Source organism: Salmo trutta, chromosome 6, assembly GCF_901001165.1.
Source record: "Salmo trutta chromosome 6, fSalTru1.1, whole genome shotgun sequence".
NCBI classification, from domain to species: Eukaryota; Metazoa; Chordata; class Actinopteri; order Salmoniformes; family Salmonidae; genus Salmo; species Salmo trutta.
In genome coordinates, this window is record NC_042962.1 from 46,138,666 (window position 1) to 46,160,627 (window position 21,962).

The following is a 21,962-nucleotide window of genomic DNA, read 5'->3' on the forward strand; positions in this document are numbered from 1 at the left end:
CCTGCAATTCCATTCCACAGTTGATTTATTTAACAAAGCCTCATTTTCACAACTCGTTTTTTAGTGTTATGATATGCTCTTTTTTAATCTTCATACACTTCCATTTGACACATGACACATCTTCGCCAGTGTTGGACAACATACAGCAGGGCGTTTGGGGGGGGGGGTCGGAAATTCACACACTTAAATAAATCATAAAAAAATTCACTAGACATCATATCATACATACACAGTCTACACATTGAATACAGTAATGTTCTGTAACAACACAGCTTAGCATTTTTTATTTCTCTGTACAAATACTATTTGACATTTCACAGATATGACTTCATGATATATATTTGGCCAACATGGAAATAATTTCTTTTACTCAAAATACAAATTCACATTATTTTCCTTTTGGCCGTAGTTGATTCACCAAGCTAGTTTTGAGATATTTGCTGCCTTTACTATATCCATAACTGTCTTAGTTCATCAATTACAGCTAACATATTGAACATCAGGTTCATTTCTATTTTGAGTAAACTATCCCTTTAATGTTTATTGTTACGCAACAATTCTTCAGCACTCTCCATTCTCCACATTTCCAACCAAGCGGATGATTGGCTCGTATCCAACCAACCTCATCATAAAGCGAACAGACCTTTCTAACTGCTGAGAAAAACTAGAACAAACTATCCTGTAATAGAACACGTTCTTTGGCTGACATTACACCACTCCAGAAAACAACAAGTTCTTCCCCACTGGAACCACACACACATGTTATTTCTGTCTCTCACATTTCTCTTTCTATCTCACACACGCACAAGCAGACTGATGAGTCAGTCCATGGTTTCTCCATGGTTTCTCCAACCCTACACCCAGGAGTCAGGGGATCCAGTGTACTGGTTAGCCTTCTGAGAAGGCCTCCTCGTGGTGGAGCAGAAGTCCACGTAGTTAGTGGTGTTGGTATTGGATTTCAGTCTGTTAGATTGGGAGGTGTTGTATCGTTCTGTGGAGGTCAGGTTCTCTGGCTCGTCCTGGTAAGGCCCAGGCTCCTCCTCCCCGTAACCTTGCGGCGATGACAGATACATTCTGTAGTTGTTGTAAGTATTCCTGTCCGGCTCGTCGGAGTAGAACACATCTTCCTGCTCGTAAAACAAAAGACAAATTCTTAAGACGAACTCAATCCCTTCAAGACAACAAACATGGGTCCTACATGAGAGTGGAGGGACAATTACACACAACCAGTGCTGTAGTGGTAAAAAAATAAAAATGGGTTGGTAATCTCTGATCGCAGTCCGTAGTCCTATACTTTCAATGCATTTTTCTAGAAAAGGTGGGTAAACCCTCTTCCAAAATAGAAAAATGTAAACTCCACTACACCACTGAACACAATGAAAGACCAAACTTTTAAGATACATTTAATCCGTCGAACACAAGAAAGGCTGTATGCGGACTCTGTGGGCACCACTACACCCAATAAAAGGACAATAGGGTTGTGTAATCTTATTTTAGGTAACTGAAAGAGAATTTAAAAGCCCAGTGCAGTCAGAATTGAGATTTTCCTGTGCTTTATATACATTTCCACACTATGAGTTTGGAATAATACTGTGAAATGTAAAAAAAATGAGGATAATGCCCTTTTAGTGTAAGAGCTGTTTGAAATGAACACCTGAAGTTTCAACCTGTTTGGGTGGGATGGAGATTTGGAGTGCCCGGTATGTCACCAGGTGGTAAATTAGTTAATTGACCAATAAGAAAGAGGGTTCCAATTAAACCTCTCTGCCAAAAATAGCTAGTTTCCCCCACTCAGACCACTTTCAGACAGGCCTAGCTAAATTCTTGTTAAGAAGCTATTGTTGTTTATTTTTGACACATTTAATTGAAAACAATCACAGTAAGGTGCTTGATTGTTACGCAGAAATGATTTGATATTGAGATAAAAATGGTTGCATTGGACCTTTAAAGACACCAGAACCACAACATACTCTTGTCTTACCTGGGACCTAGGATAGTCCTCTCTTGATGGTGAGGAATAGGACCCGATAAAATACGGTGTTTGCTTTTCTGACCCTGAAAGTGAAAAACAAAGAGAATACAAGCATGAGGCATTGTTAACTCAGATGCGTGTATGAAACATTCAAAATATATTTAAAAAATGTACAACGGAAAATGTACTGGCGAATAAAAAAAGACCTTCATGGCTTACCTGTGTACTGGTTTTTATGTAAACTGTTGTCTCCATAATATGTATCGAGTTGCATAGATGACTGAGCCCTCTGGTAGTTCGAGCTGTGTCTTCTGATCCCTAACATGGCAGGAGAGGACGTTGCACTACCACCTGAGAACACATTTCATTCATTCAATCAACATTAGATTCAGAAACCACTGGTGCTTGACAGTAACCCGGGCCTAGACCTCAAAGAGCAAGCGGAAGCATAGTGGCAGGGAACAAACCTCGAGAGGGACCAGACCCGGAGTGAACATCCATTGTGGTGCGTGCTGATGAGTAGTTTGAACATGATCGTTGAGTGCTCTCACCTGATTGGCGGGGCACGGGGGACATCTGTAAGGTGCTCGTAGGCAGGGTTGGTTGAGACCTGTACCTGTCTCTCTCCAGAGTGGACACGGGAGTGATGAAATGACCGTGGTGCCATCCGTCCTACAACGGAGATAATCGCAACTCTCAGGACAGTGATATTTTACCTCTGCAAAACTGGATATGAAGGTATTTTATCAGAGGTAAAATGGAGCCAAGTCTCTAACTTTTGATATTAGTTAAGCGATTATACCAAAAACCATTGACTTGCGAAGACGCAGTGATCTGACCTGTTTGTAGAGGGTGCGCAGGTCCCTGTACTGCCACAGCGTGTTGAGGACCTGAGCAGCAGCCTTCACCACCTTCATAGAATACCCCTTCCCCCTGCCCTTACTGATGTCCACCAGCTTTTCGATGCCCCCCGTGTCCGCCAGGGCCTTGGCGTTCTCCATGTTCCTGCTGGTGACTTCGTGGAGCGTGCAGCAGACAGACGCCACCGTCTCGTCGGACAGCAGGGAGGGGTTTCCCCCGGGGAGACGGTTCACCAGGTCCCGCATCGCATACTTTCCTGAGAGGGGAGACGGGGGGGCATGAAGGACTTACAAGTGTGTGTGTGAGAAAGAGAGAGCGTTTCTGTGTGTGTGTGTGTGTGTGTGTGTGTGTGTGTGTGTGTCTGACCTATAAGCTCCTTGTTCCTGCTGTCCAGGGCCATGTTCCTCAGGGCGGTGGCCACAGAGCAGACCACCCTGTCGTTGTCCATCCTCAGCAGCTCCACCAGGATAGGAAGCCCCTTCTCCTTGCGCACCGCTGCACGGATGTAGGCCGCAAACTGCACACAGGGTATTATGATTTCTATCGTATTTTTATTTAACCTTTATCTACCCAGGAAGTCCAATGATGTTATTACAGTAGCATTATCATTCAGTAACACCAGATAAACAGTGTAAAGCGATTCATAACAGACATGAGCGTCAGGTGTGGGTTGATGGTCTCTTGCGAAATCGATTTTCTCAATGAGAAGCAATGAGATATCTTAATGAGACTAAACTGTATAAACAAAAGGTTACAATGAAACAAAAAGCGGTACACCTTCCAGTTTCCAGCGGAGAGGTTCTGAAGGGATCCGGCGGAGCCCTCCAGGGTGGCAGGGTTGGAGCTCTCTGCCAGCAGGCTGAGGTAGGGCTTCACCACGGCCGGGTGCCACAGCATCTCTGCCCCCCGCGGAGGCTTACCAAACCCCGGGATGGGTCCCACGCCGTCCCACTGAAAGCATAATGAAGAGCATGAGCGGGATATAGGCAGTCAGTTCTCATCAAATCCTGAAGGAGAAACACCACGGAATGGAAGAAACGTTGTCCTCTACCGAGTTCCAAACTGCCTCTGGAGCTTCATGAAATGGGTCTCCCATGGCCGAGCAGCCGCACACAAGCCTAAGATCACCATGCGCAATGCAAAGAGCCGGAATAGTGGTCTGGGGCTGTTTTTCATGGTTCGGACTAGGCCCCTTAGTTCCAGTGAAGGGAAATCTTAACGCTACAACATACAACGTCATTGTAGACGATTCTGTGCTTCCAACTTTATGGCAACAGTTTGGGGAAGGCCCTTTCCTGTTTCAGCATGACAATGGCCCCGTACATGAAGCGAGGTCAATACAGAAATGGTTTGTCGAGATCAGTGTGGAAGAACTTGACTGGCCTGCACAGAGTCCTGACCTCAACCCCATCAAACACCTTTGTGATGAATTGGAAAGCCTACTGCGAGCCAGGCCTAATCACCAAACATTTGTGCCCAACCTCACTAATGCTCATGGCTGAATGGAAGCAAATCCCCACAGCAATGTTCCAACATCTAGTGGAAAGCCTTCCCAGAAGAGTGGAGGCTGTTATAGCAGCAATGGGGGGGACCAACTCCATATTAATGCCCATGATTTTGGAATGAGATGTTCAACGAGCAGGTGTCCAAATACTTAGTGTACATAGTGTATCTTAGCTAATGTTCTGTGTTAATTCTAACACATTTCCAGGCGCCTTTATCATAGGTGTCGGAGTGTGACTTAGCCAAGGAAAGCAGATAACCCCTACTATACACACCTTATCATCCAGCCAGCCCCTCTTCTTCTTCTTCCTCCTCTTCTTGCCCCAGCAGAGGTAGTCTAGGTCCTTACTGGGGGACCCGTAGCCCAGCAGGGCATCCAGTTCCTGAGTCCCCAGCAGGCGAGACGAGGGCATCTCTATCTCCAGACGGTAGGACAGGTTCCTCAGAGTACACACACAGTTCTCCACAATCTGGGAGAGGAGGGGGAAGCATTTCAGTGACGCGCACAATACACACAAAAGGGGTAAGATCAGGAACTTCAAGTTGGGATAGCAGAGATCGAGGGGCAGATACTGAGTAAAGAGGACTGGTCTAGTTCTGGGTAAAGTAGAGGGGGTTCAGGCGGATGAGGTGCATGTCGTTGTTTCTGGACGAGCCTAAATGTACTACTCTTATAGCAAGCCCACCTTGCTGTCGAAGTCAGAGGTGCTGACGCAGGCCTTGAGGACATAGAAAAGTGAATCCACCAGCCCCTCACAACACCTCAGCTGACCCCTGGCCTCCTCTCCTGCTGAACTCAGGTTTCTGTAGCAAAACACAGTAGAAAGGTGAACAATGCATCCACTTATACGATACATTAAGGTACACACACACACACACACACACACACATACATACACACACACACACACACACACACACACACACACACACACACACACACACACACAGAGAGAGAGAGAAGCCATTTAGCAGACGCTTTAATCCAAAGCGATGTACAGTCATCTGTTCTTACAGGGATGACTTCCTCACTCCTCACCTGAGGCAGCCGGTGGTGTTGCGCAGCAGGAGAGAGGAGTGGAACTTGAGCTTGGTCTCCTCTCGGTAGTTGCTGCTGCTCCAGCCGGAGTGGGGGATGACCACAGTGTTGGTCAGGGTGCTCAGAGCGTCCCTGATGATGGTCATCTTGACCGCGTCGCACGACGACAGGTTCCACAGCACCCCTAGTGGTAAAGGGGGATAGGCACGGATGTAGTGAGCAGAGGACACGTGCCGAGGTGTGGCCATAAGGTTGTATCCAGTCATCCCTCACTTGATAATGCAGAGATAGGCAAGAAATACTGTATCAGCAAGCAGGAATGTAGACCTCTTAAACTCAACTCTGGACCTCAAAGCCAGTTCCAGCCAGTACGGTTTTTTTTCATTGTGCCCCTCTAATCAGGGACTGATTTAGACCTGGGACACCAAGTGGGTACAATTAATCAACAGGTAGAACAGAAAACCAGCAGGCTCCGGACTTCGTAGGGTAAGAGTTGAATACCCCTGGTCTAGAGTCATAAATACAGGCAGACAGCAACAACAAAAAAGACAGAGACAGACAGTGAGGCAGAGAAACATACCAGTGACCAGCTCCCTGACTTCGTTGTCGGTGGTCTTCCTCAGCAGTCTGAGCAGAGCGGGAACGCCACCAGAGTTCCTCAGGGCCACCTTGTTGTCGTCTGTAGCCTTGCCATAAACCAGGTTCCTCAGGGCTCCGCAGGAACTCTTCTGCACCTCCACAGTTTTGTGGTCCAGCAGGTCCACCAGGTGCTGGATACCTCCCAGGTGACACACCTGTTAGAAGAGGGTCAAGGTCACACACACCTGGAGCTGACAAAAAAGGTATTATAATAACACAGTTACTTAAGCAATAATGCTCGAGGGGGTGTGGTTTATGGCCATTTTACCGCGCCTAAGGGCTGTTCCCTAGCACGACACAACGCAGAGAGCCTGGATATAGCCCTTAGCCGTGGTATATTGGAAATATACCACAAACAACCGAGGTGCCTTATTGCTATTATAAACTGGTTACCAATGTAATTAGAACAGTAAACCATTTTTTTGGTCATACCCGTGGTATGCATTCAGAGCTCAAACCACCCAGTTTATATTCATGTTTTTAGGACTATCCTTTATATTAATTCACCTTTTACTGCAGTGGGCTAAATCAGGGTCACACAGAGTGATTCTTGGTAGTCTTTAACCAGTCTACTTTGAAACAGAAGTAGAAACCTCACAGACATGGTTATAGGCTTAAACAAAGAATCAACCATGTCAGATATACAGTTGAACTATATTACATTTTGAGTTTGCATCCCAATATTACACTTTATATACACATCACAGAAGACTGAAATATAACAAAACCGTTTGACATTTTCTGAAAATAAAAAAATATATTTTTTTTAATTATGAAATTGCAAAAAATATGAATGACATTCCACCCATGACACCACTAGAGTGCGATTTGGTCATTTGACTGCAGAAAAGGGTTGTGCGTTTGTGCTTTCAAATCCTCTCTAGGGAAGGACTTCCCATCCCCATATAGTCTGTTTGATCACACACACGTCAGCTGAGAGGTTAGGAAACAGACAGGGACAGACGAGCATCCTGTTACCTCCACTTTGATGCGGTTGTCTCCGTAACACAGGTGCTGGAGGTAGGCTGCAGCGTTGGCCTGGACAGAGGGGAAGTGATGCTGCAGCATGTGGATCACCTCAGGGAGATCAGGGTCACGCCATGCAAACTCCCTACAGAGGGTGGGGAGGGAGAGCGAGTGGGAGGGAGAGAGATAAGGGGCGAGGGAGAGAAAGAGATAGTAGGAGAGAGATAAGGGGAGAGGGAGAGAAAGAGATAGTAGGAGAGAGATAAGGGGCGAGGGAGAGAAAGAGATAGTAGGAGAGAGATAAGGGGAGAGGGAGAGAAAGAGATAGTAGGAGAGAGATAAGGGGAGAGGGAGAGAAAGAGATAGTAGGAGAGAGATAAGGGGAGAGGGAGAGAAAGAGATAGTAGGAGAGAGATAAGGGGAGAGGGAGAGAAAGAGATAGTAGGAGAGAGATAAGGGGAGAGGGAGAGAAAGAGATAGTAGGAGAGAGATAAGGGGAGAGGGAGAGAAAGAGATAGTAGGAGAGAGATAAGGGGAGAGGGAGAGAAAGAGATAGTAGGAGAGAGATAAAGGGAGAGAAAGTGAGTCTAAAAGCAATTTTCAATCTATCGCGTCCAATATCAATGACACGTCATTTGATTGGAATTCATCAATAACATGTCTGGATGTAATCATCACGTGGCTCGACGTGTGTGTGTGTGTGTGTGATGGTGCGTTGTGTATTTGTACCTAGGATCCTTTTGTATACTGTCTATGGAGGGGGACCTTGTGGCAGCCCTGTCGACCAGACCAGAGTGCCTGGAGAAAGAGATCTCATTGGGCCCCTGTCCCTGCTGGGAGACCCTGTAGGGGTCTGCGTATGACCCTGCGGTGTTCAGCCCATAGCTGCTTCTTTGGTACGCCAGGGTGCTGCAATGGCTTGTGGTCCTCTGGAGGGTCCGCTGAAGGTTCTCCGCACCTGGGAATACAAAGACAGATATATTCAGGATGAGCCGTAGCCTACACACACACACACACACACACCTCTACTTTGAGTCCGTATAACTGCGTCGCCATATGTCTTAGAAAAGATAGCCCACATATGAATATCTGGTTGACTGTAGATTACAAACTAGTCATTACACACTGCATGTCTCTGGTCCCAATGGTCCCAGCCATGTGTAGTTGTGTCTGCTGGTAGTGTGTTGCAGTACCCGTGAGTGTCCTGTAGATAGCGCTGTGTGATCCATGGTGGGCGTGGGTGGGGCTGTGATACAGGGGGCTTTGGAAGGCTCTGTCGTCGTAGACAGGCGTGACGTGGCAGTCAGGAGACATGGCCATCCTCATATCCTGGTCCAGTGGGCTGTGGTGAGTGGCGTAGGAGCTGTGCAGGCCTGGACACACACAGCAGGGGAACATTAATAGTAATGACATTATTTACACTGTCAGCTGTGAAGATGGGCTTTGAGGACAATGTTGTTGGTGATGGAAGGTGGAGAAATGGGGGTGAATTTCTTCATCAACCCTAAAATCAACCTTAAATCAATCTTAAATAATATTACAATCTGTAATCAGTTGTGTCGTATGTTGGTTGTGAATGGTTAATTATAGGCTGCTGTACAGTGGGAAAGTAGATCTATGTTCATGGTTCAGGTTGATGTAAGTGGTTTAGTATTTATTAGGATCCCCATTAGCTACTACCAAGGCAGCAGCTACTCTTCCTGGGGTCCGAACAGGGTTAGAACAGTTACATCACAACAAAACAACAGCAGCCTACATCACTAAATAAATCAATACAACACACAAGACATTCTTATATTATTACTGTAATATTACAAATTACAATATAAAATCCACAATAACACAACATTACAACGTGTGTGTGTGTGTAGAGTGTGTATGCTTGTGTGTGTGTGTGTGTGTCTCTTCACAGTCCCCAAGTCCAGAACAGACTCTGTGGAAACACACGGTACTAAATAGAACCATGACTACATGGAACAATTTCACATCAGGTAACTCAGGCTAGCAGTAAAATCAGACAAAACAACAGCTCACAGCACAACGCGGTCAGGCTACCTGATGTGAAAGAGAGTTCCATGTCCTCATGGTTCTATCTAGTGTGTTTCCCCAGAGTCTGTTCTGGACTTGGGGACTGTGAAGAGACCCCTGGTGGCATGTCTTGTGGGGTATGTGTGGGTGTCCGAGCTGTTTGAACAGACGGTTCGGTGCTTTCAACACGTCAATACCTCTCACAAAGACAAGCAGTGATGCAAACAATCTCTCCTCTAGTTTGAGCCAGGAGAGATTGACACGCATGTGCATTTTAGGGGCCAGCCGTGCTGCTCTGTTCTGGGCCAACTGTAATTTGCCTATGTCCTTCTTTGCAGCACTTGACCATATATCTGGGCAGTAGTCCAGGTGTGATGAAACTATGGCCTGTAGGACTTGTGAAGTTGATTGTGATGTCGAGAAGACCGCGCAGCGCTTTCTCACGGACAGACCTCTCCCCATCTTAGCTACGGTTGCGTCAATATGTTTTGACCATGACAGTTTACAATCCAGGGTTACACCAATCAGTTTAGTCTCCTCAACGTGCTCAAATGCCCCATTATTCATTAGGAGGTTTAGCGAATGATTTGTCCCAAATACAATGCTGGTTGAAGTGACCACACCAACGCTAGAGTGCATCTTGGATGGTGCAACCTGTTTTGAAAGCTCAACCTATTGAGATGTACTGTGCAGTATAGGCATACGGCCAACAAGAATCCCCTGCATCCCGCTGCTTCAGTGTAACGAGCTGTAAAAAGCTATGCTTTATGGTTCTCCAGGGCGCACTTGATTTACTTTGCCAACAGGCTCCTTTCTTTTGGCCCCGTAAAATAGATGGGAACCAATCCATGCTGCTTTGTCATTTACCAAACAACCCCCCCCCCCCCCCCCCCCCCCACACACACAGCAGAGCAGTGCTCTGAATGGCTCTGGCTACGCCTCAAATGGCACCCTATTGCCTATATAGTGCACTACTTTTGCCCAGAGCCCTATGGTTAACCTCCGAACAAGGGATTTAGAAAAACAGGGCTATGTGGGTCAGTAGGGTAGGCTCAGTGATATGATGCGCTGCAGGATGGATCAGGATAAAGGACAAAACACATCTCTCTGTCGCCACACCACAGCTCTAGTATTTAGTTAATATAACCCCTTTCACACAGAAACCAATGGATCTCTACAAAGGTAAATCGATTCAGAAAGACAAGTTCTCCGCGTGTGTATAAGAATCGAGACTGGTACCGTTTTACCCTGTTCCCCAACTAGCAGCCTGCAGAGGATTTTATTTGAAATATGTTCCTAAGTATTCCCACACATAAAAGAGATACTGTACATGTGATCGTATACAAATGTAAGCAAGGTGTGAAATTATGATGTTTTGGTCAAATATTATATCTGTTTGGGCTTCTTGCGGTCAATTTGCATTCTACAAATGATTTGCAATTATGTTTCCGGCCCTCTGACCATCCCCTCAAAAACAATCCTCCTGCGGCTGAATCTAGGTGATGATCCCTGCTGTATTGCCTTAAAACATGGTTGAAATTATTATTATTATTATTATTATTATTATTATTATTATTATTATTATTATTATTATTATTATTATTATTATTATTATTATTATTATTATGTTGATGGATGGTCAGTCCTTGCATACATAGCTTTGAATTTGAGGGTGGTTCAATTTATCCAGGCCCATCCCTCAGCTTTTTTACCAAAACACAGCTGTGTGACCGCTTTGTTTGTTATTGTTTTAATTAAGGATTCCAGCTTAAAGTGCATGTGTGTGTGTGTGTGTGTGTGTGTGTGTGTGTGTGTGTGTGTGTGTATGCATGAACGTGTGTGCATTTCGAGGCAGAGTCCTGCTGTATGACTAACCAGTGAGGCTGTCAGGCCGTGACAGAGGCAGGGCGGTCCTCTCGTAGAGCCCGTAGGCGTCATGTATGTAGGGGAGAGCCTGAGCCCCCTGGCGGGGCAGTGTGGAGCCGTAGTGCTGGGGCACAGCCGTCATACAGGACCTCAGAGGAGAGCCAGACAGCCCCCTACCCTCCACCAGAGACAGTGTAGACCCCAGGCGCCCGGAGACACTACCCATCGCCTGTTGAGGTGAGGTGGCATGACTGGCGCTCCCAGGAAGGGGGCTGGTCCGGAGGGGAGAGTCGCCGTTCCTCTGGTGGGTGGGGGAGTAAGGAGAGGTGGCGCGCTGGAAGGAGGGGGTGGTGCCTGGACCGGGCAGGGAGGAGGGGGGCATGGTGGTGCCGGGGAAGATGCTGGCCAGGGGTTTGGGCTCGGTGAGGATGGGTGAGCCGTAGGCGCTGCCGCCCTGGGAGGTGCGGAGAGAGACCCGGGACGGGGACACGGCGCCCCCCACACCACACACAGGAGACTGGCCCCGGGAGGAGAGGGAGCCCATCCTCCTCATCACCCGCCCTGACGCTGAGACCTAGGATAGGAGGGATGCAGGAAGCAGGGTGAGTGGGAGAGACATATGGACAAGGCACTTGATACATATGGTCATCTTAAACTTTGAGTTGTATACAGTTTGTGTAGGTTAACTAAGATATTATATAAATGGGCAGGCATTTAAAAAGGTTATATCATATGAATATGTGGGCATATAAATAGGTTGTCTGTCTCTTCACAGTAGAGGTGGGTTAGTGTATATTGGCTACCGGTGCGGAGGCCTGTCCCTCTGCCCGGGAGCTCCTGCCGCCGTGACTGGGGCTTCCCCTGGGGCCGCTGCCTGACAGCACGTGTCTGGGCTCTGACAGAACCACGTTCTCTCTGCTCACACTGTAGTAACTCATACTGCTGTCCTGGTAGCCACTGTCTGCATACGACGTCATATGGGCCACAGATCCTGTGAGAGGGAGGCGAGGGGAGAGGAGAAAGAGAGGAGGGGGGAAAGGGAGGAGAGGAGAGGGGGATGCAGGAGAGGAGAGGAGAAAGATGGGAGGGAGGGCGGGAGGGAGGGAGGGAGGGAGGGAGGGAGGGAGGGAGGGAGGGAGGGAGGGAGGGAGGAAGCAGAGGACAGAATGATGTTTGAATGATGGTTTGCCTTGTTGGTCTTTAGGTCTATTTCAGAGCTAGGCTACACAGTGAATGAGCATTTATGCAATCGATACATTCATAATCAATACAGAATCCCAAGGTATGTAAAAGACTAGTGCCCATTGAAAGAAATACTGTCACTAAGTTACGGAACGCGCCCGCTTCGGATGATATACTGTTTATTGTTCATTTTATGGCCAAATTAAAGGTGTTGTTACATTAGTTGTAGATGTTGCCTTAATATTTCATTAGTAAACCACTGCTACGTTATATACTGCATGTTGTGTCGCAGTACCTGGTATACTTTGATGTTATTCCACACCTACTTTTCATTTCAAAGAAGTTTCAGTTTTTTTTTTATTTCAAAGCATTTCTGCCGTTTGACTTTCAAACCTTTTCCCCTCCCTTTTTGATGTCATCATTCCTGCGAGTTAAAAAAAATTCAAATAATTCCATCTAGCCCTAAACACTCTATATTCTCCAAGCTAAATCTAAACTGTGAAAAAAAAATGAAGAAGAAGGCAGATGAAAAAGAGGATGCAGGAAGTAACAGACCCTCACTGTCATGCAGGGATGCCCTCTCCACTTCAGGGAGGTAGAGTGACCCGTGACCCTGATCAGCTCGGAAGAGACGGGAGGGTGACTGGTGAGAGCTGTCCATTACAGCGGCCCGGTGCTCTCCCGTATCAGACACATCTACTGAGAAAAACAAGATGGCGTCATGTCAACCTGTGTCCTGTGATCGCTATCGAGATTGTTTAAAATCACAGGAGGTTGGTGGCACCTTAACCGGGGAGAACGTGGTAATGACTGGAGCAGAATAAGTGGAATGGGATCAAATACATCAAACACATGGTTTCCATGGTTTCCATGTGTTTGATGCCATTTCATTTGCTCAATTCCAGCCCTTATTATGAGCCATTCTCCCCTCGGCAGCCTCCTGTGGTATAAATGTAACTTACATCAAAAGCAGTTTATGATGGGACTCGCTACATGCCCTTGTACTTCCATTGGGCAAACCCTATGGGTGTCTAGACAATAGGAATTCAATAGCGATCAATGTGATTTTAATATGGGAGAAGCTGTACCTGTGGATCTCCAAGCAAAGGACTTCTCTGATGAGTCACTGTAAAGAAGAGAAGGTAGTAAAATAATGGAGGGAAGGGGGTGGGGCAGGACAGGCATGGAGAGGAGATGTTGATCTAGCTCTCATGACAGTTTACCATTTGATCCTGTGTTTGTATTTGTGTGTGTGTGTGTGCGTGTGTGTGTGCGTGTGCGTGTGTTGCATGTTGTGCGTTCAGTGAGCCTGGATAAAGGCATTACTGTAGCTACTCATCAGTAGCTCCAATGTTGGTGACATGCTGAGAAACAGGGTCAGTGCTCTGTGTGTGTACCTGCTACTGGCATCATCATCATCGCCAGGCGACTCAGCTCCCAGCATGCACCTCTCCAGTTGACTGGCGACGATCTGACGCTCCTCCTCCAGCTCCCGGGTCAGACGCTCAAACTGGAGCTCCTACGGCAACACGGAAGGGACAAACGGTAGAATCACACTCGCCGAATGACACTTTCTTTCACTGACAACAGCTTCCATTGCTATAACAATAACCAAGGTACACAGCCTTTGGCATGCTCACTCTGCGTCGATTTTAGAGCATTTTAACGTTTGACCTGTAAAATATCTATGGTCCAAATGAATAAGTCAACAAAAGAGGCTTTGTGGCATTAAGGTCAGAGCTACCCGGATTCATCAGTCAGATTTCACGCTGAACAGGGACGGGTGTTTCTTCATGTGTCTGTTACAAGTCAACATTATTATAAGAAGTCAATTAAAAACCCTTCAGGGCTACAAATGTCTAAAAATGTGTATATAGACTAGGCAGACTTCATAGGCCACGAGGTGAGACTAAACGCTAAATGACTAAGCATCATCTAATGGAAACAATCAGTGGCACAGTGGCAGCCAGCCACCAGCTTGAACAGGATGGGTTCTTATCAGGATGGGGTCCTGCCAATGATCCCTCCTCCCACGCCAAGCAGTGCCAGGTTGTGTCTAGTACTGTACCGGCTGAGTGGCGAACTGGAGGGGGTCACTGACTGACCGCCCATTGTCACGGGGTCACAAAGACAAAGTGTCTCTGTCTAGTGAGTGGCGTCGACCCCGGAAGCTCAGATCCTGTCCGATGTTCACACACCAGAGAGAACCAGACGACTTCTGCAACACACTGGAATCCTGCAAACCCACAGGAAATTCAGCCAAAGACAGAGTGAGTGAGTGCAACACGCACGCACACACACACTCTCACCAGAGAATTACTGGGCTCAACCAAGCACATCACACAAGCAAACAGACACACAGTAAATACAAGGGGGAAAAAAAAACATAAACACACACACACACTCCCTGACAGCTGTCTAACTTCAACAGTTTGCAGCGCATTAGGGAGCTCAGTGAAATACGCGCAGGGCAGCAGGGTGGGTGACGTAACTGGATTGAACCAGCCTGGCTGGCCTGGTGCTTTAACTCTACCTCCAGATCTAGATTAGGATAGAGATGAGAGATGGACCATTCCCGGAAAACTAAACCAGCGGGGCACAAGTGTTCATCCGACATACTGGTATCACACATTCCATGACAACAACAAGAAAACCATCAAGACTTCATTCTTACTAGAACGTCTTGTTCTCCTGGGACTTATGGCACTAACATGGCATCCACTGATTTTTCAAACATCTTACTGGGTTTGCCAATTTCCGAATGGCTAATTGCTCATTCAGCATACTGTTTGCTACAGCATCCGATGGACTCCTATTGCTATTCAGTATGAAAAACGCTGATTTTGCACAGATTATGACTGTGGCTCATCATACTACTGCAGCTCGCTGACCCCCGCACACTTCTGCTGACTCTTTACAAAATCTGACAGAATTCAAGAGAGAAACCCATTAGAAAACACTTAGCCTAAAGCCTTAGGTGTCGAAATACATCAAAACGGCACTGCCACGTTCATGCAGCAATACAGTGTACGCAACAACAACAAATAAATGAATCAATTATTTTTTTTGAACTAAAAGATACAAGAAAATCGATCAAATCTCATCAGGAAGACACTTCCAGTTTTCAGAATGAGACAAAAAATGAAAAAGATAATGCATTCATTTACAGTTTTATGACGGGTTTGATTAAACGTCTGGAATACTGTGACTGTCACATTAGTCATCACTCATTTCTGTACTAGCACTCAGGAGGACAGAACAGTGAGGCTCTGTGAGCCTACACTGTGAGCCTACACTGTGAGCCTCTACACTGTGAGCCTACACTGTGAGCCTACACTGTGCATCTGTAAATCCTTCATCTGTAAACACTCTGCTTTCCCACAATTCTGATTGTGCGACAGTCTCAGAAAACACTGCTTGATCAATGGAGGTTATCTCCTTGTACATTCTAGCATCTCTAAATGCATAATATAACAGCAGAAGGGAAGGGACATAGACTCATAGAACTAGATGGGGGGGAGAGAGACAGAGAGAGAGAGAGAGAGAGAGAGAGAGAGAGAGAGAGAGAGAGATCGGGAGGGAATGCGACACATTCCTACTGCGAGAGCACGAGAGGAGCAAAGGAGGGAGCTATTCATACCTGTTCTTTGACCGAGGCCAGTAGGTTGTTGGTGCTGGTGTCTGCTTGGCTGTGCCCGCTCGGTCCCTCTCTGGCCGGCAGAGACCCTTCCCCCTCCTCCCCCATCTCCGCTGCCCGCTGCTCCGGGGATGGCATCCTCCACCCTCTCTGCCCTGAGGAGACATGCCCAGTACACATTACACAGACAATATGTTACTGTCCAGCACTAAAACCCAAATAAGGACTGCAGTGCATGGGAGGCCCAATTGCTTGCCATGTCATTTTGCTACCTATTGGCAATGCATGCATGCACTTCCACCAGTGTGACAGGCTGAGAAGCACTGCACAGCACTTCAACCCGAAGCCTGTGTACAATAGCAATACAATTACTACAGCCACTGTCAATGGTATGTCAGCTCTCCCAATGCAAGATGCTGCTGCATTACATCAGGGCATTGGTGCAGCCAGTTCAATGTAAATGGACTGTGAGGTCAATGCATGATAGTATGACGATACACTGAAGCTATAAACCCCATGATAGATACATTGTAACAAACAAAATCGCCGTGTTTGAAGTGTGAACACGCAAGAGAAAATGTACACTGCGCATATGGATATTGAGAAGGTGAATCATCCGACTCTACCTAGGTTAAAATGATAGGAATCATGTATTTACAATTCTGCAACAGCTGCTTACTTACCAGGCACGAGCTAGTGCGATTCCTTAGCCGCCAGATGTTGCTGATGTACTGCTCAGGGTATACGTCCGTCAGGAATCCATTTTCCATACGACCGCGACAGCTTCATTTTGCAAACAGTGTCGCGAAGACTACATTACTAGTTTATCCGTTACAAATTATTCAAGCAATATTCCATGCATTGGCGAATGTCAATATTCTTATTTATGTATCTGCCTTGGCTGTCCAAAATCTACCCAGCTACGGTGCAATTGACTTCTGTGGCACCCACCCACGATTCAGGATAGATGTGACGTCACCATGCGGTTTGTACACGGAGGTATTTATATGGTAATTCGCTGGGGCCATAGGAAATACAACACACTGTTTTCACCTTACAAAATAATAGTTTAATCAACAGATATAAGACATTTAAAGTGGTGGTGTTTTTGCCAAATATATATTGAATGAAATGAATATGCTATCATATTTTATTGTTGTAATGTAATGAGCCATATGAATAGAATGAATTTGATTGCGTATTATTTCTGTTCTATAATCTGTACGAAGCTATGTGATAGTTTTATACTGTTCGGACATTGTAGCTAATTACCACTTAATCAAGAAAGAGCACGGAGGGGTACATGCACATGCAAATGTATTTTAATGACATATTCACTCAAGAGCCTCAGTGCACTCATCGCTTTGAGAAAGATGTGAGGACCACACATTGACTGTGTTAAAGTGGACCTCTCCACCAATGCAAAACTAGGGAAGATTATTACTGTGTATATTTACTGTGCTAAGTGGAAAATGTCTCCAAGCTACATGTACCTTCACGTAGGGCTGGACGATATAGCGTGAATACTGGTATGGATCAACATGTAATCTAGGGAAAAAAATGTTTTTATTAAGTGTTAAATAACTGAACAGTTCAACAAATTGGACTACTTCATTGTCACTTTTGTCCTAGTTTGGTTGAGAATAAAACCATCACGGAGAAAGCCTGTTATAATAACTTAGAACTCATTTGTTGCCATTCTAGTCTCATGCACTAATAATAAAACATATTTGGATCTTATATTATTCAGAAACATATAATAACGTCAAATACCACCGTTGTAAACTATAGTGATATAATGTTGGCCATATCGCCCAGCCCTAGCTTCACGTCAAAGCAAAATCATTTTTACCTCAGAGCAAACAATATCATTGCACAATACAATTGCCACTATTCCCTAAATATGTAGAATGAATTGACACCGTTGTTAGAACATCACAAAAGGTTTCTATCTATCTATGGAATCAATGGCCCCCATAACTTCATAACACTGAACCATATCCTGGTATGAGATAGGCTGGGACCTTGGCTGGGAGGGCATCTCTTTAGAATAAAGCAGATTCATTGGCATTTCTGTCTTCCATTCCAAACCATGTCTGCCTTCCCATAACAAGTGAATCACTTAGCACCCATGTTTCCATGTTTTTTTGGCTGAGCTTTCCGGTCCTATTCAACAAGAGAGCTGAAAAGCGTGAGCCACAAACGTCTCCTTTGTGTGTTCGTACAGTAGGCCTTGTTCACAAACACTCTTCACAGCACCGAAACCATTTTTTACACCACAAATAGAAACTCCAGTGTACAGTACTGTTTCATAGTCACACAATTCATCTTCCAACTCAACAACGATAATATAAACATGACAAGCATCAATAAGCCGTGTCGGTGTTCTGAGAACAACACTACACGGAGTAAAAAAACAAAAGACAAATAAATAAATAAATTAACAGAGAAGGTACCGTTGCATAATTACAAAACATAACAGTCGGGATGTACAGTAATGAGAGAAAGTGTGTCACTCAGAGAGAGAGAGAGAGAGAGAGAGAGAGAGAGAGATAGAGAGAGGGGGAACAGACAGTAGAGTGAATGGCAGGTGTGGGTGTGTGTATCCGCTGTTGTTTTCTACCCCAGATGGACCTCTTCTGTTCTCCTCCCTATTCCAGGTCTTCATCCTCAGGTGCGATGGTGCTCGTCTGTTCAGAAGTCACACCTGAAAGACAACACACACACGCACACACACAGGTTGGTCATATGTAATAATGGTATACATTCAAAATGCATTAAATCCCGTAGCCAACCCATATGAGTCATGTTTGGCATTAGTCCAGAATTTCCATATGGTATGAAATAAACACTTTAATTGTTTGATTAAAGGTTGTTTGATTTAGCAGAATAAACATATAGCGCTGCTGCTAATTCCTCCAAAAGTACTTGTCAAGGGAAAGTCTGTCGAAGACTATGAGGCAAAGTAAATCGGTCGTACTTGAGCAGTCATCCTCATTGGTGGACTTCTTCTCATCCTCTATGTAGCCAAAGCTCAGCAGCTTGGACATGCTCACGGGAGCAGTTTTCTTCTCAATGGACCTGTCCATAGTAAAATCACTTTGACTGAGAGGTTGGAAATTCAATGGTGTTAGTGGTTATGTTGAATTTAGAACTTCCAACATTACACAAATGATATATTACACCGGTTATAAAAGGTTATACAAACATATCACATACTTGTACACGCATATTTCAGCATGTTGGTATTATTAAGCGTGAAGTGAAATGGAATTACAGACTGAATAGTAGATGTGGAATACAGTGGCAGCCACTCACGTCTTCTTGTATTTGTTGATCTCCATATAACCACCTTGGCTTAGAGACATGTTCTCCATTTGGCTGGACGCATCAGTGACTGTGGGGTTCTGCGCACAAGAACACAACCAGTTCAAACCAGTCGGTCAGGCCCAGTAGAACAATACTCATTGTATGAAGTATACAAGCACATGGAACACTTCTAACAATGAAATGGAGGACCGAGTAAATAAATGGGTGAAGATATGATGACCACACAAAACTGGTTGGCAGTCAAACAAATGAAATGTTATTACAGTACACTGCTGAAAAACAAGGCAAAGAATTAACAGAAGTCCCCGCCCAATCCCTTTCTGAACGCAACGATGGAGTCAACTCAAGAGATGAACTGAGCAAAAAATAAAGGGAGGGGATGATGGTAAATGATAACAACTGTGTCAGTGATTATGGGGTTTGTTGGGGCCATTGAATTCACCTTCTCTTTATAGCTATCACTCTCCCTTTCCCAGGCTGAAATATCATCAGTACCGAAAGGAGCAGCTAGAGGTTGCCTTTTGCCGTATCCTTGACAATCATCAGGGGATGCTGCTTTACTTCCGCTGTAAAGCACAAAACCATTGTAATACCCCTACATTGGCCACTACTTTGGCCAAGAGGCATCCATTTGAGAACCCTGGCTTGGACAACTAGAGATACACCACCACCAAGAGTCAAGATGTAACTTCCCATTCTAAACATGACCCGTTCATCTGTTTTCAAGACCCATACAGACATGACATGATGCAGAACGTTGTGTTAGGCCTGACATATTGTTCCATGATCCCACTTTAGAGAAGGAGACATTCCAATAATATTTTCATCAAACAGAGCCAACGAACCAACAAGGGGGCGGGGTTCTTACCGCTGAGATTCAGCTGAGAACCAATCAGGTGAGTTGTAGGATTTATTAGGCCTAGCCTCCTCCTTGTTGTCCTCATGCCACAATAAACCTGTGGAGGACACATAACACAAGGTTTTTAAAAGTAGCAACATGACTAAACATGAATCCCTCTCTTTTGAAAAGCAGTCTTTTCATTTCCTCTGGGAATTCAATGTGGGAATTCAACACCTCTCCCCTATTTGACCTAGATATTTTTGGGTGTATGTATTGATATGTAGGCTATGTACGTAGTTGTGTCCTTGAGCTGTTTTTGTCTATTAATGTCATGTATTATGTCATGTTTCATGTGGACCCCTGGAAGAGCAGCTGCGGCTTTCGCAACAGCTAATGGGGATCCTAATAATATACCAAATACCAAATGAGTTGAGCATGATATACAGAGCAATTCACTATAATTTGAACTAGCTAATATTATTACAGACACACTAATCTGTGTCCAAAGAGTCCATAGTAATGAGCAGGTACTAAAGTGTAAAGCATGTATCTACTGTAAAGCAGCACAAAGCTATGTCACAAAACACTGTTACCCTTCTGTCCCCCTCCTTTGGCAAGTTTGACATAGTCGGAGTCGGAGTCGAATATTCCTACACGCCTTCCGCTGGTCCTGGCCTCAGGAGCACCCTCAGTGGCTTCCTGGCACAGCCCGGGGATCTGGGAAGTGGGTCCCGTAACACCGTTGGAGGGAGCTTGGCCTGGATAGCCTGTCTTCACGCCTGTAATAAAATGATTAGGTTTTGAATGGGTGTTGTCACCAGCACTTAAGCCTGCATTTACAGGCAGATGATGTAACTGCCCCGGCTGGCTAGAGAATTCATGGCCTAGATGTAAAAGCTATATTGAGTGATATACTGTAGCCTCCCTGTATGTAAGCATATGATAGCCTCTGCTAATGTCTCGAAATTCGTTTCAAGCGAAGTAGCTAGTGCACTTGGCCCTGCAACCAGAAGGTAACTGGTTCAAGCACCACCTCAGCCATTCCTCAATCGCTACATTTGGTGGAAGCAGAGGGATAAATCCACACTCTCTCGGATCTTTTGAGGAATACTCTGCTTAGCGGTCTGGCCCTTTATGGCACATGAGAGTTTGCTTAAATGCAAGGATACTGTATTAGTTGGCTCAGATGTCTAGTTAACTGACTACAGCCAGAGGCTAGAATACGTTAGCAAGCTAGCTTACCACCAGGCTTGGTCCGTCTGTGGTTGGGAGCAGCACACATTTTGGCTGATGATGATTCCAGAATAAGCTGACGGGGTATAATAAAAAGACAAGATAGTTGCAACGTCAGTTAAATATGCAAGATAAACTATGCTAACAGCTCTCGCTATATGTAAACCACACGACAAATCGGGTATCCCCCGTTTCAGACACAGAGGGGAGAGGCACACAACCTTTGTTCAATGCTAGTTAGTGGGATAGCATCCTTTAGCTAGCTAGCTAGCTTTACACAAAAGCCATCAAACGTGCACGACTAGCTAACAGGTTATCATATCATGTTGGTAATCGCACATATAGTAATGCAATGTTCAGAGAGGAATTGTAGGTTTAGAAAAGCTATCTTACACAATCCGTGTGCCGGTGAGAGTGGAGACCTCGATATGGATGGTTAGCTAATGCGGTTAGCATTTCCTGTTGCACATTCCATGTACATCCGGTCATGTGGTTGTATTTATTATTTATAAAGAAACACCCAAAACAGAAATATCCTACCAATATACATTACACATTTACATACAATTATTTATATTACAGTTACAATAAACCAAAACGTTTAAATAGATTGACTTCAATTAGGAGACGTTGGATTTGTAATAGTGTAAATTATTAGAATTTTCATTTATTACAGAAAATTGCAATTTCTTCACTCAAAACCAGCGCCTTACATCTGTACTAGACCATGGACAGCAACCCCGAACAAGCAACAGCATCACCCAGAAACTTTTCAGCACCATGGACAGCTCATTCTACAACCCCCACCAGAAATCACATCGTCCCGACCCAGAACAAGACATTTGAGAGATTGACGTACTGGAGG

The 21,962-nt window shown here is 45.3% G+C and overlaps 2 protein-coding genes across 6 annotated transcripts; both read right to left on the reverse strand.

Moving 5' to 3' along the window:
• Positions 1-7: 7 nt before the first annotated feature.
• LOC115196047 (plakophilin-4) lies at positions 8-16,650 on the reverse strand. 4 transcript variants are annotated; one of them, XM_029756541.1, is made up of 21 exons: positions 16,377-16,650; positions 15,697-15,848; positions 13,454-13,575; positions 13,145-13,182; positions 12,612-12,752; positions 11,678-11,865; positions 10,884-11,448; positions 8,174-8,353; positions 7,710-7,938; positions 6,993-7,125; positions 5,956-6,169; positions 5,376-5,559; positions 5,023-5,140; positions 4,612-4,806; positions 3,611-3,784; positions 3,200-3,350; positions 2,812-3,089; positions 2,524-2,644; positions 2,192-2,323; positions 1,982-2,055; positions 8-1,130 (listed from the first exon to the last, which is right to left on the reverse strand). In XM_029756541.1, the coding sequence occupies exons 2-21, from the start codon at positions 15,829-15,831 to the stop codon at positions 855-857; spliced, it is 3,648 nt and encodes a 1,215-aa protein (XP_029612401.1). In that variant the 5' UTR covers positions 15,832-15,848; positions 16,377-16,650; the 3' UTR covers positions 8-854. The 4 variants fall into 4 exon arrangements, with proteins under 4 accessions (XP_029612401.1, XP_029612402.1, XP_029612399.1 ...); XM_029756542.1 differs by having other exon boundaries at positions 12,618-12,755; XM_029756539.1 differs by having other exon boundaries at positions 8-1,127; positions 12,612-12,755.
• Positions 16,651-16,997: 347 nt separating this feature from the next.
• On the reverse strand, positions 16,998-21,575 carry LOC115196050 (uncharacterized protein C7orf57 homolog). Of its 2 annotated transcripts, none has more exons than XM_029756547.1 (8): positions 21,491-21,575; positions 21,107-21,173; positions 20,458-20,643; positions 19,892-19,979; positions 19,466-19,589; positions 19,012-19,100; positions 18,674-18,774; positions 16,998-18,400 (listed from the first exon to the last, which is right to left on the reverse strand). In XM_029756547.1, exons 1-8 carry the CDS (start codon positions 21,551-21,553, stop codon positions 18,345-18,347), a joined length of 774 nt encoding a protein of 257 aa, XP_029612407.1. In that variant the 5' UTR covers positions 21,554-21,575; the 3' UTR covers positions 16,998-18,344. The 2 variants fall into 2 exon arrangements, with proteins under 2 accessions (XP_029612407.1, XP_029612406.1); XM_029756546.1 differs by having other exon boundaries at positions 18,674-18,798.
• Positions 21,576-21,962: the final 387 nt, after the last annotated feature.

Bases quoted from the DNA above. Each gene is read 5' to 3' on its own strand.
- LOC115196050 (XM_029756546.1), bottom strand. From the start codon at position 21,553: ATGCTAACCGCATTAGCTAACCATCCATATCGAGGTCTCCACTCTCAC. The intron at 21,174-21,490 runs GTAAGATAGCTT...ATACCCCGTCAG, and splicing joins CTCACCGGCACACGGATTGT to CTTATTCTGGAATCATCATC. The intron at 19,101-19,465 runs GTGAATTCAATG...TCTTGTGCGCAG, and splicing joins GTGATAGCTATAAAGAGAAG to AACCCCACAGTCACTGATGC.
- LOC115196047 (XM_029756538.1), bottom strand. From the start codon at position 15,831: ATGCCATCCCCGGAGCAGCGGGCAGCGGAGATGGGGGAGGAGGGGGAA. The intron at 12,756-13,144 runs GTACAGCTTCTC...TGTTTTTCTCAG, and splicing joins CTTTGCTTGGAGATCCACAG to TAGATGTGTCTGATACGGGA. The intron at 7,939-8,173 runs GTACTGCAACAC...TTGTATTCCCAG, and splicing joins TATCTACAGGACACTCACGG to GTGCGGAGAACCTTCAGCGG.